This window comes from Homarus americanus, unplaced genomic scaffold (assembly GCF_018991925.1).
Source record: "Homarus americanus isolate GMGI-L3 unplaced genomic scaffold, GMGI_Hamer_2.0 scaffold30535, whole genome shotgun sequence".
NCBI classification, from domain to species: domain Eukaryota; kingdom Metazoa; phylum Arthropoda; class Malacostraca; order Decapoda; family Nephropidae; genus Homarus; species Homarus americanus.
In genome coordinates, this window is record NW_024732440.1 from 13,573,154 (window position 1) to 13,590,857 (window position 17,704).

General features: G+C 37.4%; 1 protein-coding gene across 2 annotated transcripts in view; it reads left to right on the forward strand.

Moving 5' to 3' along the window:
* The window catches only part of LOC121868836 (C2 domain-containing protein 5-like), a 77,912-nt gene that overhangs the window by 14,051 nt on the left and 46,157 nt on the right, over positions 1-17,704 (forward strand). Inside the window, exons 7-9 of one of the 2 annotated variants that reach the window (XM_042369810.1) lie at positions 9,768-12,247; positions 13,485-13,652; positions 16,414-16,582. In XM_042369810.1, coding sequence (XP_042225744.1) covers positions 9,768-12,247; positions 13,485-13,652; positions 16,414-16,582 — 2,817 coding nt within the window. The remainder of the gene's footprint in view (positions 1-9,767; positions 12,248-13,484; positions 13,653-16,413; positions 16,583-17,704) is intronic. The other variant, XM_042369811.1, reaches the window with a different exon arrangement.

The window sequence follows — 17,704 nt, forward strand, 5'->3', positions numbered from 1 at the left end:
ATTCAATAATACACACAATACATACAGGTACTGCAGCTCATTCTTAGCACCAAGGTTTCACAGTAGGTACCCATCTCACACTCTACTCTTGTTAAGAAGATGAGATCCTTACCAGGCATTCATTCCTACCAGGACTATTTCTGCGTCCGGTATCATTAGGTTGCTTAAAGTAGCGACAGTAAGCACCTCAAGTAGCACCAACATCTCTTCACATCCAGGGTGCTGAAGTGTGAGATGTCCAGAGATCCATAGTGGAGGTTGCATAGCAGCCATAAACATTACCCACAACACCAGGTGGGTTCCTCAAAGTTGAACAGTGGTTGCTGGGCCAAGCATTTCCTCCGACCTCACTGGTCTCCCTCCATTCACAGGCGGATCCACCTGTGTGTATGAGATGCGGAGTGTGACTGAGTGTAAACAAATGTGTTAACTAGCCTGATGGGCCTTTGTATTAACACACAACATTACAAAACCCATTCATTAACTTATTATATTAACAGTAACATGAGGCAAGACATTAAGATGTATATAAAATGCTAGGTATGCCTCTTTATGTACTCTGATATAACACTAGCTGTAGTGTACTGACCTGCGTGTATGAGATGCGGAGCGTCACTGAGGACGAGCCTCCTGGTCTCACACTGAATAGGCTTAAGGGGTGCCAGTGCTTAAATTTCACCATATCTTTATTCTGTCCCCCACACATACACCTTTTTATAAATTGTGACTTTATGCCTTATAGTTACACATCTTAATTCTAAATTACATACTACAGTAAGTGTTTGGTTTGTCAGTTTCGGGCAAATTACTTTGTCTATCTCTTTACCTCGAAACTGTAGCCGCGGGCGGTTTAGGCGCCAGTGTGAACAAAGGCCTTGGTTCTTGGCTTGGGTATATCCACTTCACTTTGTTCCCTATATATGGTTCATTCCCCCACACTTTGCAATTGTTTAACATGTTCATAAGATTCTCGAATCATTGCACTGTTCGTGGTTATTCATCACATGGTTTAACGATGTGTATTAAGCTCACACCGAGGTACATAAGATGTTTTCCTTGGAGTATAGTTTATGGGTCAATTCCAACACTTCACATATGTCCGATATATTTATCCTTTTCCCAGATCATTGTTCTCGTATATTTGCATCTGATACCTGAGGTAGGTATCCTTACTAATTGTAAATACCATAACCTTCAGACACGGTCACACTTATTCACTATAGTACACTAGTCCGTATCAATTGGGCCTTCCCAATCATCATATAGGTACTTTGAGTTTTCCCTTAATACTATCAGTATACGTACATACTTTAGATTATATGCATGGACACTGGTATAATTTGTATAAAACGAACATACAGCTAACAAATTACCCCCTTCCAAATGTTTACTGTTTACCAAGACACTCCTCACTAGCACAGTCAGTTTGAATGTTATGTAGCTGTAATATGAATCAGAGGAGGTTATAGAGACCAGTACTATTGTACGCAGTACAGTGTGTCATTGTTACCTGGGTGACTGGGATGGCTGTAAACTTTTGTCTGGGGTAGGTCTCATGAATGATTTTAAATACAGTAATTTGAAACTTTTCATAGCTATAAAATATCACTTGATAAAATGTAGAGCACCATATTCAAGTCTCTGTGTCAAAGGTCAAGATCAGAGCTCAAAACTTTGTCTGGAGCATAATTCGTGAATGGATACAGACATTGAAATGAATCTACACTTGAAAGTGTCTTAACTAGTGGAAATGCGGGATAGAAACTTCAGGTTGTTGTGTCAGAGGTGAGAGTCACAGCTGATGGTCTCCTGTGGTAATGGGGTGATATACTCTGTTACTTTGTTTTATTAAACTTTTATTTATTTTTTTCGTTATTCACTGCATAATGTACAGTCAAAGACAAAAGTCGTGTCCAGAAAATTGGTGAATACATCTCATGAATGGCAAACCATTCATCACGTGCTTCCTCATATCATCGGAGTTGGATTCAGGCTTGCCAACTGCCAGGATGAAGTCGTGACATGGCTTTCAGTATGATTTGTTAATGTTATTTGATCATCGGATAAAGCGAGGACATAACTTTTGTCTTTGACTGTTTTTCCTCTCCTACGTTGAGTTGGCAATGCAGGTGGGATGCTGTTGGAGCAAACAAGCTCCGCGGCATCCACCCTGCTTTGGATACCTAGGGATATCAGGGACTGTCATGCCGCTGGGAGACGGCTTTGGCCTGGCTCCGCATTGGCCACACATGGCTGACTCATGGTTTTTTAAGGGAGAGGGTGCCCCCCCATTGTGATGACTGCCTGGTCCCATTGACTGTTCGAGATCTTTGTCGTAAGCCCCTCTCCCAGTGCCGGGTCATATCGTCTCTCTTTGGTGCTGGGGGGTAGCGTGGGAGGGGACGTCTTCTTCTTCGTGGAGGAATCCGGTCTTCTACACAAGCTTTGAGTTTATCTATTAATGTTAAAAAGGTTTTAATGAAATTTCTATGCAATTCATTATTTAAGTTAATATCTTGCAATATTTTTGTTTTTTGCCTTTTAAACTTTTAGTTTAATTTGGCATCCTATGACCTAAGCTTTTGCATCAATCAATCAATCCTCTCTTATGTTCAAAGTACTGTAATATGGTTTTTATGTATTCAATATTTTCTCAATTTAACGAACTAATCCGAGCCACCCCTTTCCGTTAAATCAAAATTTCTGCTAAATCGTTTTCCATTAGTTTTGCTCGATTTAGTGAACTAGTTCACTAAATCGAGTGTGATTCCATTAAATTCCATAACAAATGCACTGCTTGGCGTGTGGAGTTTGTTTACATCCGCTCAGTCTGTGTCGTGCCGCCATCGCGTGTGTTGTTGACTACTACCTCTCAGTCAACTAACTACTGTGCTTAGACATCATACCGAAAGTCTCTCAGAAGTCTCAGAAAGGAAGTTGTGTGGGGGAGAAAGTCAAAAGAGTGTGGGCTATCAATTGGAAAAACGTTTGGAAATACCTGTAATAGAAAATTTTTAAAACAAACACCCAAGCCACTAGCTTTAGGTAAACCTTGAATATTGTTTTTAATGGTCTTGTGTACATATCATGTGTCTGAGGTGTCTCTGTAGGTGTGAGAGTGCTAATGGAATTAATCTTGATTTAGCAAACTACAGGTAGTTAACTGAATCGAGCAAAAAATAACAGAAAAATTTCCTTCTGATAAATCAAGAGTTTACTGTATAATTTGTAATTTGACTTCAAAGTAAAAAAAACAAGCTGTATCAGAAGGTAAACTGTTCCCTAACCACTCGCCCCCTCCTGCCATCAATACCACCTTTCGACTTGACTATTATTGATTCAATATTATATTCTACTATAACCAGCCTCTCATGGCATTTGATTCATCATAAATAATATAAAATGTTCAACAACAAAAAATAAAATATATAATTTGTATTTTGACTTGAAAATGAAAGGATACAGTGTATCAAAGGTGACATCCCCCACGCCCCCCAGGCCCTGGTGTGGGTTGATGACCTGTGCCCGGGTGGGCTATTCTGAGTGGTCATGCAGGAAAGAGTACAGGTTGGACCCCGCTAATCCGGGACAAGATATTCCGGCAGCTTTGATGGTTCGGGACGGTGTCAGAGCTCACTTCTAGTGGCTGTTGCCACTATTTTACCTTAAAATACTTATAATTTACCTCTAAATATGCCTCCTAAGAGACCAGCAAGCACTGGAAGTGGTTGTAATGCAGAGAAAAGTATGCATGTGACATTAACTATTTTAGAAAAGATGTTTATACTGAAGAAATTTGACAGTACAGGTACACCACCGATTTTCCGGGAACTGATGGTCCGGCACCTCCTTTAGTCCGGACAAAATTTTGAGAGGGCACTTAACTTCCCCCTCCCAGCCAGGATGAAGGTAGTTTTAGCTTAAAGTTTTTATCTTATAAAATGTAGCTGACTAGACTTAGCAGAATATAAATTACATTGCTGGCATCTTTGTAAGATAGTGATTAATTTGAGTACTGTATAAGCATCACATAGTTTGCACAAGAGGTAAAATTTTTAGTCTAGTGTAGTACATTTGAGTACAAAGTGTGTACAGTAATTTTTCTCAAAATAATGGCATTTTCACATTTAATTTACATTTAATATTTGTTTAATTTAAGTTTCTAGCGGATCAGAGGTGTATTGTTGAATTACGTATTACAGTATTACCTGAACTCGGTTGGTCCGGCAAAACGGATAATCCAGCAAGGCTTTGGAACCAAGGGTGCCATAAAATCGGTGGTGGACCTGTAATCGTACATTTTATGCATTATTTTGCCTTTTTTAACCTCGGCTTTGATGGTTCGTAATTTTCACCAATCTGGAACCGGTCTGGTCCTAAGCTTCCCGTAATAGCGAGGTCCAACCTGTGCTGATTTTTTTATAGAGAGGGACATGAATGGTGGAGGAAATAACAAGGGTAAACTGTGATGTTTATGCACTGAGACAGGTAGTAATGAAATTATAGATTCGTAAAGGAGAAAATGGAATAGGAGGCATTTTGTTGATAGATTTAGAGTAGACATATGTTAAAAGAACAAAGAGGCTCTGGAATGCTTTATTTTCTGTGAAGTACTGAGAAAACTTTGCAACTACTTACTGTATTATAGATCTTTAGTGGAAATATTGTTTGTGTGAGAAGAATAATATGAGAATTTGTACAGTAAATCCCAAAGTTAGTCAGTATTAAGTAATGCTGTTGTGTTTGTTAAGTCGCTTTATCATTCTGGTCGGGATGGGGGGGGGGAGATATAGTGTGTGTATTGAGGATGTGTAATAAAAAGTTTGTAAAATCACTTTGTCCTGCAGCTTTCCATGTAAGTTCAAGGAATCTGTTGACTCAAAGTGCTGTACCTGGATAGAAGATGTGCATGTGCCAGAATGGTTCTGCTCCTGGCAATTTTTGTCAGTTATGGTCATTTGTTGTGCAATAAACCACAGTTGGAGGGGGTGGGGGCATGTTATCTACAGAGAACTACTTGTTTTTGGTCACCCGCCTTGTGGTGTTCTCTCTATGAACAAGGTGTCAGAGGTACAAATTGATAGGAGATCTAAGATATAAAGATAGCAGAGTGTAAATCAGTGTAAAGTATAAGAATTTGGGGCTCTAGATTCTTTGGCAAAGAGAAAATGTGGAATCTGTTAGACCTCTTTTGATCACTTTGAAGTTGAGAAAAATGTGAAATCCTCAGTTTAGACCAATATGTTAGCAGTAGAGATGAATAATCAGTGAAAAATGGATATTGGGTGATGCAGAAAGATAGTGGCAGAACTTTGGGGGTGTGTAAGTCATTGGAAAGTTGCATGGAAAAAACTGCATACATGTTGCTCGAGTGGAGTGTTTGTAATGGATGGGGAGTTAATTTTAAGTATTTATTAAAGTATGACTAAAGGTATAAGGGGGAGCTCTAGGCCAATCTTACAAGAGATTAATGAAGGAAGGGGTTGAGTTTCTGACTGTAAAGGGTTTTGAGGCTATGATACAATAGGACTCATTATTTTCATCAGATTCCTAAATTTCTTACAAAAAGTAAATGCATATTATGAAGTATAAGAACACTTATGTGGAAGGTTAGTGCAATTTACCCTTTCCCACAAAACAAAAATTGTGGAATGAATAAATGATTTTCCTTTTATGTTTTTGATATGATATATACTGTAGGTCCTTGAAAAATGAGTTGATGATGATAAAAGTAAAACAGTTTTTCTTAGAATATAACACTGATATTGATTGTATTTAATTTTTAATTCATTAAGAACATTAAGTAGTGCAATTAATTCATGGTGATAAGTAGATTTTGTGTGATTGTAGTAGTGTTGAATATGTACAAATGACATCAATTACTAGAGCTAACATGATGCTCAGGTAAATATTATTAATTTAAGTATTCCTTGACCAGATCAACTTGTCTAGGTATCATAATATGCTCTGCTTTGGCTTCTATGAAGCTTCAACTATATTGGCTTATAGAATAATTTTAGATGTAGCCAAAATGGGCCAGGTCCAAAATGTGGCATCCTGCATGCTCTTACACTGTTCCCCTTCATCTTTTTTATATTCACATCTTCTTATATTTCTAAATTGTCTACGGTTATTAAACTTCTTTTGATTATCATCTATTAACTTTAACCCCTAGGCTTCGGGTCACATCGTATGACGTTTTGATCTTTCACGGGCCTATTTGAATAAAAAGGGCAGGCATGATTAGATTATGTTGCCAAGTAGGTATTTATCTTTCACTCACTCACACATAAGAACCTCCCAGTCTCTCAGCTTTTGTGAAGTACCCTGTAGTAATCTCGCCCTTAGACTTGACTCACTTCACCATGTGTTTCTACCCCCAACCCCCGAACACAAGTATAGTATCGTGATATATTACTGGAATAGTAATAAGGATTGTTAATAGTGTAAATAGTAATAACATAGTAAAAACAAGTGTCCTGTACCTCATACTGCCTACAAATTAGTGTTGTTTACCTCGTTATTACTGTGTCTCACACACACATACCACTTCACGAATATTCTCAACTCTTTCTAGCCTCTTTGTTGCCAAACTGTGGTAAGGACATGTATTTATTTCCTGTTTATATCACGCATGGCCAGTTTGTGAGATTAGAAATTTTATTTTTATCTTTTGTATTTTTTAATGTTCCTAAATACCTGTATACCCGTGTGGTTGGGGGGTGGGGGGGGGGGTCACCGACCTTCGCCTGAAGCTCAGGGGTTAATAGCCGCTTATATATATATATATATATATATATATATATATATATATATATATATATATATATATATATATATATATATATATATATATATATATATATATATATATATATATATATATATATATACACAGGGGGTATATATAAAGAAGTACTGTACTATACAGTACCACTTTTTCAATATAGTGCATTTTCTTGTAGATTATACTGTAATTTAATTAGTATTTACAAATGCTAGTTACATGTACAGTACGGTAGTTGATGTTTAAACTTGATATAAGACTGTCAGTGTATGTGTACAGTACAGTACATTCATTTTCCAGTAACTTAACAGACTCTTGGCTTTTCTGCTGTGGATGCATGCATTGTGGTGCTGTAGTGACCATACATAAGGAAGATCACTGTTTCTCAGTTTTTAACACTTGTGCATTTATTCTAAATAAAAACCATTAGTACTTTATTGAAGTTTATGTTCTAGAAGTGGAATGTACATGGACTGTTTGTATATACAGTACTGTATTGTGTGTGATGTTGCTTTTATTTAGTGTACTGTACTGATCTCATGCAGATTATTCCACCAAAACTGTTTAAGTGTGCAGTAATATATTATATTTTTTATTTTGCATGTATGTTTTATTAGTTTTATACAATAAAAGTACAGTACAGTATACACTGCAGATATGCACAGTATGCATTTATATGTGTTTGTAGTAAATTGGTGTTGTGTTTGTTTGTAAGGGGGCCCCCCGAATTCGCAGGGGTTAGGTTCTCAAAATGGCCGCGACTTGCCAAATCCGTGAATAACATTTCCTGACCGGGGGGGGCATTTTTACTTGTGTACAAAGAAATGTCTATTCCCTTTATGTGTTTGCCCCGAGGGCAATTATTTCTTTTACCTGTACGTATTGTATATATGTGTGTGTGTGTGTGTGTAGACTCACACACATACACAAAATGCATTCAAATAAATAATAATGGAAAAATACTCTCACAAATAACCAGAAACGAATTTATTAAAAATGTGAGTTTGCCCTCAAGTCCGTGCTTTAATAAATAAAGCATGGACTTGAGGGTAGACTCACATTTTTAATAAATTTGTTTCTGATTGTATACTGTATATGTATTGTATTGTATACTGTATATGTGTGTGTCTACACACACACACACACACACACACACATACATACATACATACATACATACATACATACATATACATTTACAATACTGTACAGGTAAAGGAAATTGCTGTCTCTAGAACGAATGGCTCCTTGTCCTAGCCATGAAAATGCTGACAACTTTAAAACTACCCAGAGACATTCTTGGGTACATCCAGAATGTCATCCGCGAATAATAGAGGACCGAAAAATATAAATATGTGAATTTGGGAGGCCCTCTGTATATATTTCTAACAGTTAACCTACTGTGGGCACTTCTGAAAGACAGGCCTGCTAATGGTAGTTACTCTCAATATAATTTTATGTAATTAAATATTTTGTGCCATTAAAGCCTTTAAGTATTCTTGTAGAGAATCTGTGAAATTGACTTTGATTGTGTTGGGTTCTTTTCATAAAAATTTCCTCGTTGAGCATCGCTGATGTTTTACTTTGATTTTTAGTTTTGTTTACTGGAGAAATTTAATCAGGAGATTTAAGTTTTTAGAAGTGTATACAGTATGTCAAAACACAACAATGAAGAATACTGACAAATATTTTTTATATCATTTGATCATTTATTTAAAGTTTTGTTGCTACCTGTAACTACAGTATTTAATAAATGTTTCACCCAGTCAATGAAGAAGTCATGTAGAGAGTGACTGTATCAGATATCAGAAGAAAACACTGATGCACATATGAATATGTGACAAAAACCTGAATTAAATTAAGGCAAAGACATTGGTTAAAGGAAAGCCTTGAGGTAGTGTTAATATTGTGGTGTATGATCATTCATGAGGTGACTGTGTGTGGTGTCCTAGCCCATATTACTGTATAGAACAAAGTATATGATAAAGCAAAATATGTAGAGCCTTTTTTGCTTAGCTCTTATTAATTGCTTAAAATTATAAATAATGCACAGTACAGTGCTTACATAGTGAAGTACTAAATAAACAGACACAATATTTCAGTTGTCACTCCAGCTGTTATATCTTGTTGAAAATATTAAAATTGTTGTTTATATTCAGTCATTAATGGTAATATCACTTTTGATAAGTCTTTCCAATATATATGGCATTTTTACTGCCACTGATCTTTTTACGGTATTTTTTTGTTTTTATTATTATGGTAGGATTTGTTGTTTAGATCAGTGTTCTGATCTTACTGATGATGATCCCAAGTTTCTGAGAAAACCGTGAAAGCAGAGTACCATCACAGGACATAGATGGATAATACAGTACAGGGGTAGTCTATTTTTTCATACATTGTACTGAGTTTTTGCATCTGTTACCTCTTTTTTTTATGAATGATAGGTTGAATATATAATATGTAAAGACCACATAAGCTAAGTAAAGTGGCAATTCCTCTTATCTAGGATTATTATGACTACCTGGTATACAGTTTAAAGACCTTGGGAATTAAGCTACTTATTGTTTGCAATATAATAATTTTGTCAGTAGGTTACTGACTGATTTTTGTTCTTTTTATTTTTATCATAATTATATATAAATTAGCATGTGCTGATAATTACTTGTTTGGTAGGACATTTCTTTCATATGTTTTTAATGGGTAAAGTAAACGTTTGCATTTTTAATTTATAAGTTAAACTTGGCCTTGATTTATACAAAAGTTTTATTAATTTTCTTTCTTCATTCTCTCTTCCTATTTTCCTCTTCTTCCTTGTTTGAACCTGCTAATATTTTAACCATTTAATGTACTACCCCTTTCTGTGTGCAATGATGGTGCTTTTCGTGTAATATTTGTGACACGCTTTGTGTTGAATTGCTCATTCAAATTTTCTATCTCACTGTTTTCAATTTATGTTGATGCATCAATGTCTTAAAAAAAGTGTGGAAGATGAGTTAGTGCTCGAAAATATGTATGTTCTTGCTCCTAACTCTGACAGGCCCATGCCCATCTCTGTAGTCCACATACCCAAGAAACTCTCCTCAGACTCGGCTCCTCCCTCTTGCTTATGGTCTCTCACCTCCCCACAGTATGGGAGTTCAAGCCCAAGTTTTTCATCACATGTTCCCTCATGTCATCCACCCCAGTGGCTTGACCTGATGATAAACCCAGTTGCAGAACAGAGTAAGCCTCTTCCAGGACAGCTGGCTCTAACCAGTGCAAAACGAATGATACGTGGATTGCCACTAGTAAGACGGAAACGCAGTGCCACAATTACTCAGCACCCTCCCGTTTACCTTCAACGTAATTCATCTCTTCCTCATGGGTCAATGCATCAGCCTTATCACAGTTTAGGCCATTCCAAGCCTCACAAATTAAGAGGTCCATGGTCAGTACAAGGTTCACACTGTGGACACCAAAGTACTTCCCATGGCAGGTCAAGTTTACCCTCTGGTAATCAGGACAGCATAGAGTCACTTAGAGCAGGGTTACGCAAGACAGCTCAGCGAATGATGAGATTTAAAGGGGGACTTGAAAAATCACAGAGTTTTGATGTTAGCAATAGACACTATTGCAAGACACCACATGCTGGTAAAGGACCCAGTCTGAAGACCAGCTCTAAAGTTCATAGTCCCATGGGACGACTGCTTGGTAGAGGTTACCAGAAAATCAAGCCTTCAATAGGCAGTAGGGAGACCCATGGTTCTGTTACCTCTCCAGAAGAGTCTATTGAGGATTGGGATCTTGATTCACCAGACATTGTAGAAGTCATAGGACTGGAAGATGATGATACCATACAGTATTCTGATGATGAGGAAATAGAGCATGAGGTGACAAGTATAGAATATTCCTACAAGACAATTTCCACAGCTTTTTCAGATCCAACTTTGAACAAGAGTATTTATGCCAAACGTCAGTTGAATCGACCCCTTGATTCCTCGGTCCCAATTCAATATATCTCATCTGACGAGGACACTTGTAGCTCAGAGCCCATATCCTCAGACTTCAGTAGTCCAGAACATGAGATCAAGGTTCCTTCAAGTGGGCAGAAATTTTTTATAAGTGAAGAGGAAATTACATCACAGAGTTCTCTTGAAAGTCATTTCACAGGTCCTGTGGATGTGAATGACCTACAACAAATCTCAGAACACTCTGCTAGTGATAGTCTCCTTGCTTGTACCGAGCTTGTGGAGGACAATCTTGGGACATGTGAAGCCACAGCTTCACAACCTCGCATCAAGAGTTATTCCTTTGGAGGAAGTGAAAGACAAAAATTATTGTTGAAATCTGGTGAAAGGTATGGAGACTTGCACTTAATTACAGATTCTTCTAATACTGCATTGCTAACATTTGAAGAGCAGAAAGGAAAAGACAATTTACAAACCACAGGTGTAGTAAACTCGGAAATACTTAGTAGATATGATACGAATGTATCACATGAAGATGAAAAAGAGCAGAATATTTCACAGGTAGAATTAAAGAGTTTGTCACCTGAAACCCTTAGAAATATTGATTACGCAAAGAGACAAATGAATTTGGATATACATTTACCATATAAGCCAGCCATTGGTGAATTGCAGGTTACCTCAGCCCCTCCAGCAATTGCAGTTATACCTTCTACTCCGGTCTTACCAACAAAATCTCGGAATTCAGCCATGCAAACCCACACAGGTGCTGATCTTTGTCATATGCATGAATTTTCATGTTTATCTGAGACTAACACTGATTTTTCTTCTAATAATGACACTGAACATAGTAATGGCAGAGATAATACATTATCAACTGTGTCATCATCCTCAATTGGTTTTAATGCACTGTCTGTATTTAATTCAAATATCTGTAATTCAACCTTTTCCTCATCTTATTTGTCTTTACCGTGTCATTCCACATCAGATGCAGCGCTCCCTCTCATCCCCTCATCTTTTACTTCCCCAAATTTAACATCCCTTTCACATTCTTCTACTTCTTCCAATTTATTATCCTATGTTTCTTCTTCCGTTCCTGAGTTTCCATGTGTAACTAGCAGTCTAAGCATGAGTAGTGACTTGCTTCAGTGTGCTTTAGATGTAGCAGCTAAATGTCCCTCCCATCCTGTGTACATCTCTAGCCTAGACATGCTAGTGGAGGCCCGGCCTGGCTCAGCATCGATGGTAGGCTCTCCCAAGCGCTCGTCTCGTAGTCGCCATACTAGTGGCTGTAACCTCATGTCCAGGAGCCCGTTACCCACTGATGCTGATGGTTCCAAGAGTGAGAGTGGTGTAGGAGGATGTGCAACAGTGAGTGGAACCACAGCTTCAACAAATGGGGGAGCAACCACGCACTCTCCAACTCATTCAGGCAAACTGGCTAGTCCTGCCCCTACTCCAGGAGTCTCCATAAATCGAAGGTCATCAGAATCGGATCTCTCCATTACTCCCAAAGGTTAGTGGGTTAGTTTGAATATTAATTTCTTGCCATATACAGTAGAATCCCAGTTATCCGACACCTACGGGGATTGAGGAGTGCCAGATATATTTTTTTCCGGTTGGTTGAAACCTCACTCTTAGGATCTCCAATAAATCCTTCAATGATACAGGCTGACGTTTCAAAATAATGTCTTAGAAAAAGGACTTCTTTACCACATATTTTGCTCTATATAAACGATGTGGCTTATAAATAAAGAAAATACTGTATAATATAAAACTATAAAATGGGAAAAATGAAGAGCATGGGTGCGTATGAGTGGGAATTGAAGGTGTGTGTGGAGGTGGTGGGCTATAACTACGTCGCCGACTTGCTAGCCGGGCTGCCGTCTTTATTGTTGCTGAAAAATCATTACAATACAGCACCTTAATATGACTAAGTAATATGGAAATTTATATACAACAAGAAAATGAAGAGCACAGGTGTGTAAGTATGAGAAGTCAATGTGTGTGGAGGCAGTTATAGCCAAGGCCTTGGTTATAACCATGTGGCCGACTCGCCAGCCTTGTGTATTATTACTTGTAATGAAACTAAACATTTGAAAAAAAATATTTCAATAATCTAATGTGACTTAGAAATAAAGAAAACATAATATAAAACTATAAAATAAGACAAATGAAGAGCATAGGTGTGTATGTGTGTGGAGGCTGTGGGCTTATAACTGCATGCCCCCCTCCCATGTGATGTCTTGGCATACACAACGCGGCAGCCACACGTGTGTGGATCAGCTGGTTGAGTGCTTGGCTGAAGTGGGTTGCGTCATCCAGAGGGTGGTTTGAGTGTGGAAGGAGCTATTTCTTGTACATAAAATATGTGCTACTGTATTTTATGATATGCTATGTGTCGATGTTTTTGTTTATCATAGCAATAAATATGGCCACTCATCCCTGTTGCATGTGGTATTCAAACTTACGATGCTAGCTGATTTTCGATGATTTTTCCTTTTTATTATTACCCCTGTATTATATCATTTTGGTGCCAGTTAGTTGAATCTACTTGTTGACCGGATACTGGTTAACAGGGATTCTACTGTTGGTTCTGGCCACCTGCACCATCATAAAAATGACTTGAGAAACTTAAAAAAAAAACTAATGCTTCAACCATGTAAACTTTATGACATACTATATAATTAAGATGTTAAATACTATAACTGTTAAGTATTATATATATAATACTAATATAGTTACTCTAACAGGGGGCAGTCTGGCAGGGAGTGGCGGCTCATCTGGTGGTGGTATTGTAGGGAAAGGCGGAACACTTACAGGAGTTCACCGCCCCATCATGACTCAGGAATCATTTGACATGCTTGAATATCCTTTCCTTACAATGAAAACTTTCCCAATTGGGTTTATTCTACATCTTGGTAAGTAATTAAGTTTAGAAATTACCATACTTTTGTTAACTGTTATATACTTCTGTTTGGAAACTGACCTCAGATTAATGATACATCATTATCCCATTGAAGGATGCATAGATAATAATTCCAAGTTGGTCACTTATTGTGTTGGGACAATGAGCCACCCAAACCACTGTTAGAGAAACATAATTGATCCTCATTTTTCTTTGGGGATGCCTCTTAAAAAATAGGGATGAGCACTGTGAACGGAATAATAGTGGGCAACTGTTTCCTACAAGAATTAATGGAATAAGGAGGGCTTAAATTCTTATCCATTGCCAACATCACCTGTGCAATGAAAAGGGGAAATTTTCTCTCCTTAGATAAAATGTAAAGTGTTATATGAGGTTAAGTTCTTTTCTTAGGAATACAGAGAACTATTAGTGTGTGTGTCACCTTATGTATGTCTGATGTGGCTGTACTCTATGTTTAATATGAACAACACACTCCATTTATCATTATGTAGTGTATGTTGAAGAAAGTGAAGTTTTGTCAATAGAGGCTCTCCTCACCCCACTCCTACAAGACCTACCTTCCTCCTACAGACTGCTAGATACTTAGCTGTTTCCCACTGGAAGGAATTATGAATCCTTAATGAAGTTCTTCTGAGGGTCAGCCAATGTTGAGTTGTAACTAGGTTGATATTTCCTGAGTTTAACTTAGTGGTAATTTAAATAAACTAAGTGGTCCTTCTTTCTCAGTAGGTCTAGTTGTCATGGTGGTGTAAGTAGCTCTGGCATCCCACAGGGTCCACAGGCCTCTGCCCCATGCTAAAACCTGCTGGAACCAATCGCCATTTGACATGTATTTTCTTTTTAATTTATCAGTACAATACATATATCCTTTACTCAGACAAACTCCTAAAATTTAGTTTATTTATATAAACTAATTCACCAGGATTAAAGTCATTTATGAGAAACAATTAACTCACCTCAAACCGTTGAAATCATCTGATGGCCATCTACACTCATCAGACTAACTACAGACAGTCCCAGACTTACGATTGGGTTAGGGACCCAAATCCAGGTCGAAAATGCGAAAATAGTGCATTTAAAATCTAAAATGGGTGTCTCTTTTTCTTCTCAGCACCACGAAACTCTCACTTTCACACTTGCCAGGCCTTTTAAAGGAAATTACAAACGAAAATTTTGTCAGTACACAGCGCAATCACTAAAGTCGGGACTCGAAAACACGTAATTTGACAAAATTTTGGTACGACTGCGGCGGTCGTATGTCCGGGTGGTCATAAGTCGAGTGGGTCGTAAGTCGAGGAGTACCTGTATTCATAATGCAGTACTGTAGTAATAATCTAACACCTTTATTTATACATTTTAACATTTGAGTAATGGATTCTATAACCTATACAGAGAAATCCATGATATATCCATGACAAGTACATTCAACTATGAGTTAATACAGAAATCCACCATCGGCATATACAAAGGTGCTATAAAACTTCTGGTGACCAGTTGCCAAAGCAATATTTACAAATTACTAATCTTACGGGAAATATACAAAATAATTTCCACATACTGCCGCCGGCAAAATTATGTAGGGCTGATTCATGTAATATGTCCCTCCCTAAGTAAATCTTTCCAAGCTCCCCAAGACCTCTGAGCCGTGGACCTCACAGGACGTGACTTGTGGCACCATTCGAACATTTTCTCCAGTATTTTAGGAAATTTTAAATAATTATAGAGGGATCAATTTATCTACTGTACATTCTACAGACTTATTTCTCCCCTTGCCAGGACCTTTACTGTTCTCAGCATTCCTTCCTGATCTGGGTGTATAAATATGATTTTCTCTGGGGGCCACTTCGAACGAAGTTAGTCTGTCTTTAAGAGAACAATCTCTCCCGGATTTAATGGCATCTTGTAATTGGCTGTTGTGTTAAACTTTCATTTAGTTTTTCCTTAATGATTTTAGCTGCATATTTTCATCTAGATAGTATTTTATTAATGTTAGTGGAGTGAAATGTAAAGGGCAGAAGTCAGTGATGACCCTGACAAAGAAAGTTTAATTATTAGAAAAGTTAAAAGGGGGTATGAGTGCTGCCGCAGCTGGTCAGTTGTTTGGTATAGGTATACTGTAGTGCACTAAGGTAGTATAAGCTGCTATTCACGGTTTTGGCTATTCACGCCATTCCTTGGAACCTAACCCCTGCGAATAACAAGGGTTTACTGTATATCATAGCCTAAGTCCTTACATTCTTCTAAAATCACTTAATTTAAGATAAAAGAAGAAATAAAATGACAAAATACAGTAAATGAAAGAAAAATAAGTTCACAGGTAAATAAAATACTGTAAACTTAAAGTTAACCTTGTTCGTATTGGCGGATGTTTGTAAGTCGGACGTTTGTAACCCGAGGACTGCCTTTATATTTTCCTATTATCCAAAAATCCTCCACACAGCAGATGGATGCTGGGTCATGTGTCAGCTGCATTGAAAGGGTTTATCATAGGTGTACAGTAACCGAATTAATAGTTCTTAGCATTATTTTGGCACTGTACTAAAACTCAAGATTTAATAAGAATGCCTACGTATAATTTCCACCTATAGTTTGGTTCAGTTCTGTCTATTAAATACTGTATTTACATTAGCTTAATATCTACTATTGTTTTATTTATTGCTCATTGTTGTAAGTATTCATCAAGCTCTCTCCTGTACCTACTTAAAATAAGATTTTTTTTTTTTTCAGAACTTAAAAATTGTTTTATTCTTTAGGTGGAACTGTTAGTGCCCGGTCGGTAAAGCTCTTGGACCGCCCCCACACCCCAGAAGAGGTGGAAACCCGTGATAATTGGTGGACACAACTCAGGATGGAGATTCGTTCTCACGCTCGTGCCCTGGCTTGCAACGTTGTACTTGGATATGAGGAATTCACCACTATTAGGCAAGTTGCTGACAAATTTAATAGTAGTAAAATTCCAAGACCTTGCAGAAAATATTAAAACACTGAGGGGAGAGTAATAGGTACCTTACTGAGAGTTGGACATAGGCCTAGAAAATAAGGAAAATAAAAATTATCAAATGCAATAACTGTAACTTTGTACAGAGAGAAAGTTTGTGAGATGGAATGAAAATATTAATAATCCATGGAAGTTGTATGTGAGGGTTGTAACTGAGAGAATTAAAAATAACAGATTGCAGGATATCTGAAGAACAGAGAGGGTTTAGACAATGTAGGGAGTTGCTACCATACCTTGCCGGCTATTTCCATCCCATTGTTGGCATTAGGAAGGCCATAAAAAGGAAATAGTAAGTCATATATTATAACTATCTTAATGGGGAGATTAAACTAAACGTCAGACAATTTTATTCAGCAGAGAAAAACCCCTATCCTACAAAGGGTTAATCATACTTCATTTTATTACAAGAATTACCCACTTAAGTTGCTGAAAAACCACCACTACACAATCTGGTCAAAATATCTGAATTTGCTGACCAAATTTGGACACTGGGTAATTTGAGAGGGGTAAATCCCCAAAGATTTTGAATCAGAGAGGTTTGATGTTTATATACTTTTCAGTTTTTTATTTGATATATAAATGTTTCAGATAAATATTCTGTTCAGCATTCAAAGAGCAGTTCTTTTGTGTTGGTTGGGTAGGTGTGAGATGAATATCTTGAATATCTGATGATCTTTTTGATTTCCTCACTGGTCCTTATGACAACTACCAAATGGAGGTTCAGCTAGTTATGTTGGCTGTAATGTTTCACTGTTTGCAGCAAACTTTTGTGTGCATGGATGGTGAACCCTGATGTTGAACAGTGCATGTCTTCTGAGCAACAGCAGGAGGTACTTGGCAGTGATCCATTTCTTGCTGCTTATTCTTAATCCACATTAAGGTGTTTATTGCCTCAATTCTCCATTTTTACTGATGAATTGACTTAGTGTTTATTGCTATGTTATAAAGACCTTAAACCGTCTAGCCTTCACCACTCATTAGTAAATAGCTATACAGTAAAAACCCCCAAACTCAGCACATATGGGGCTGAGACCTTTCCAAGTAAT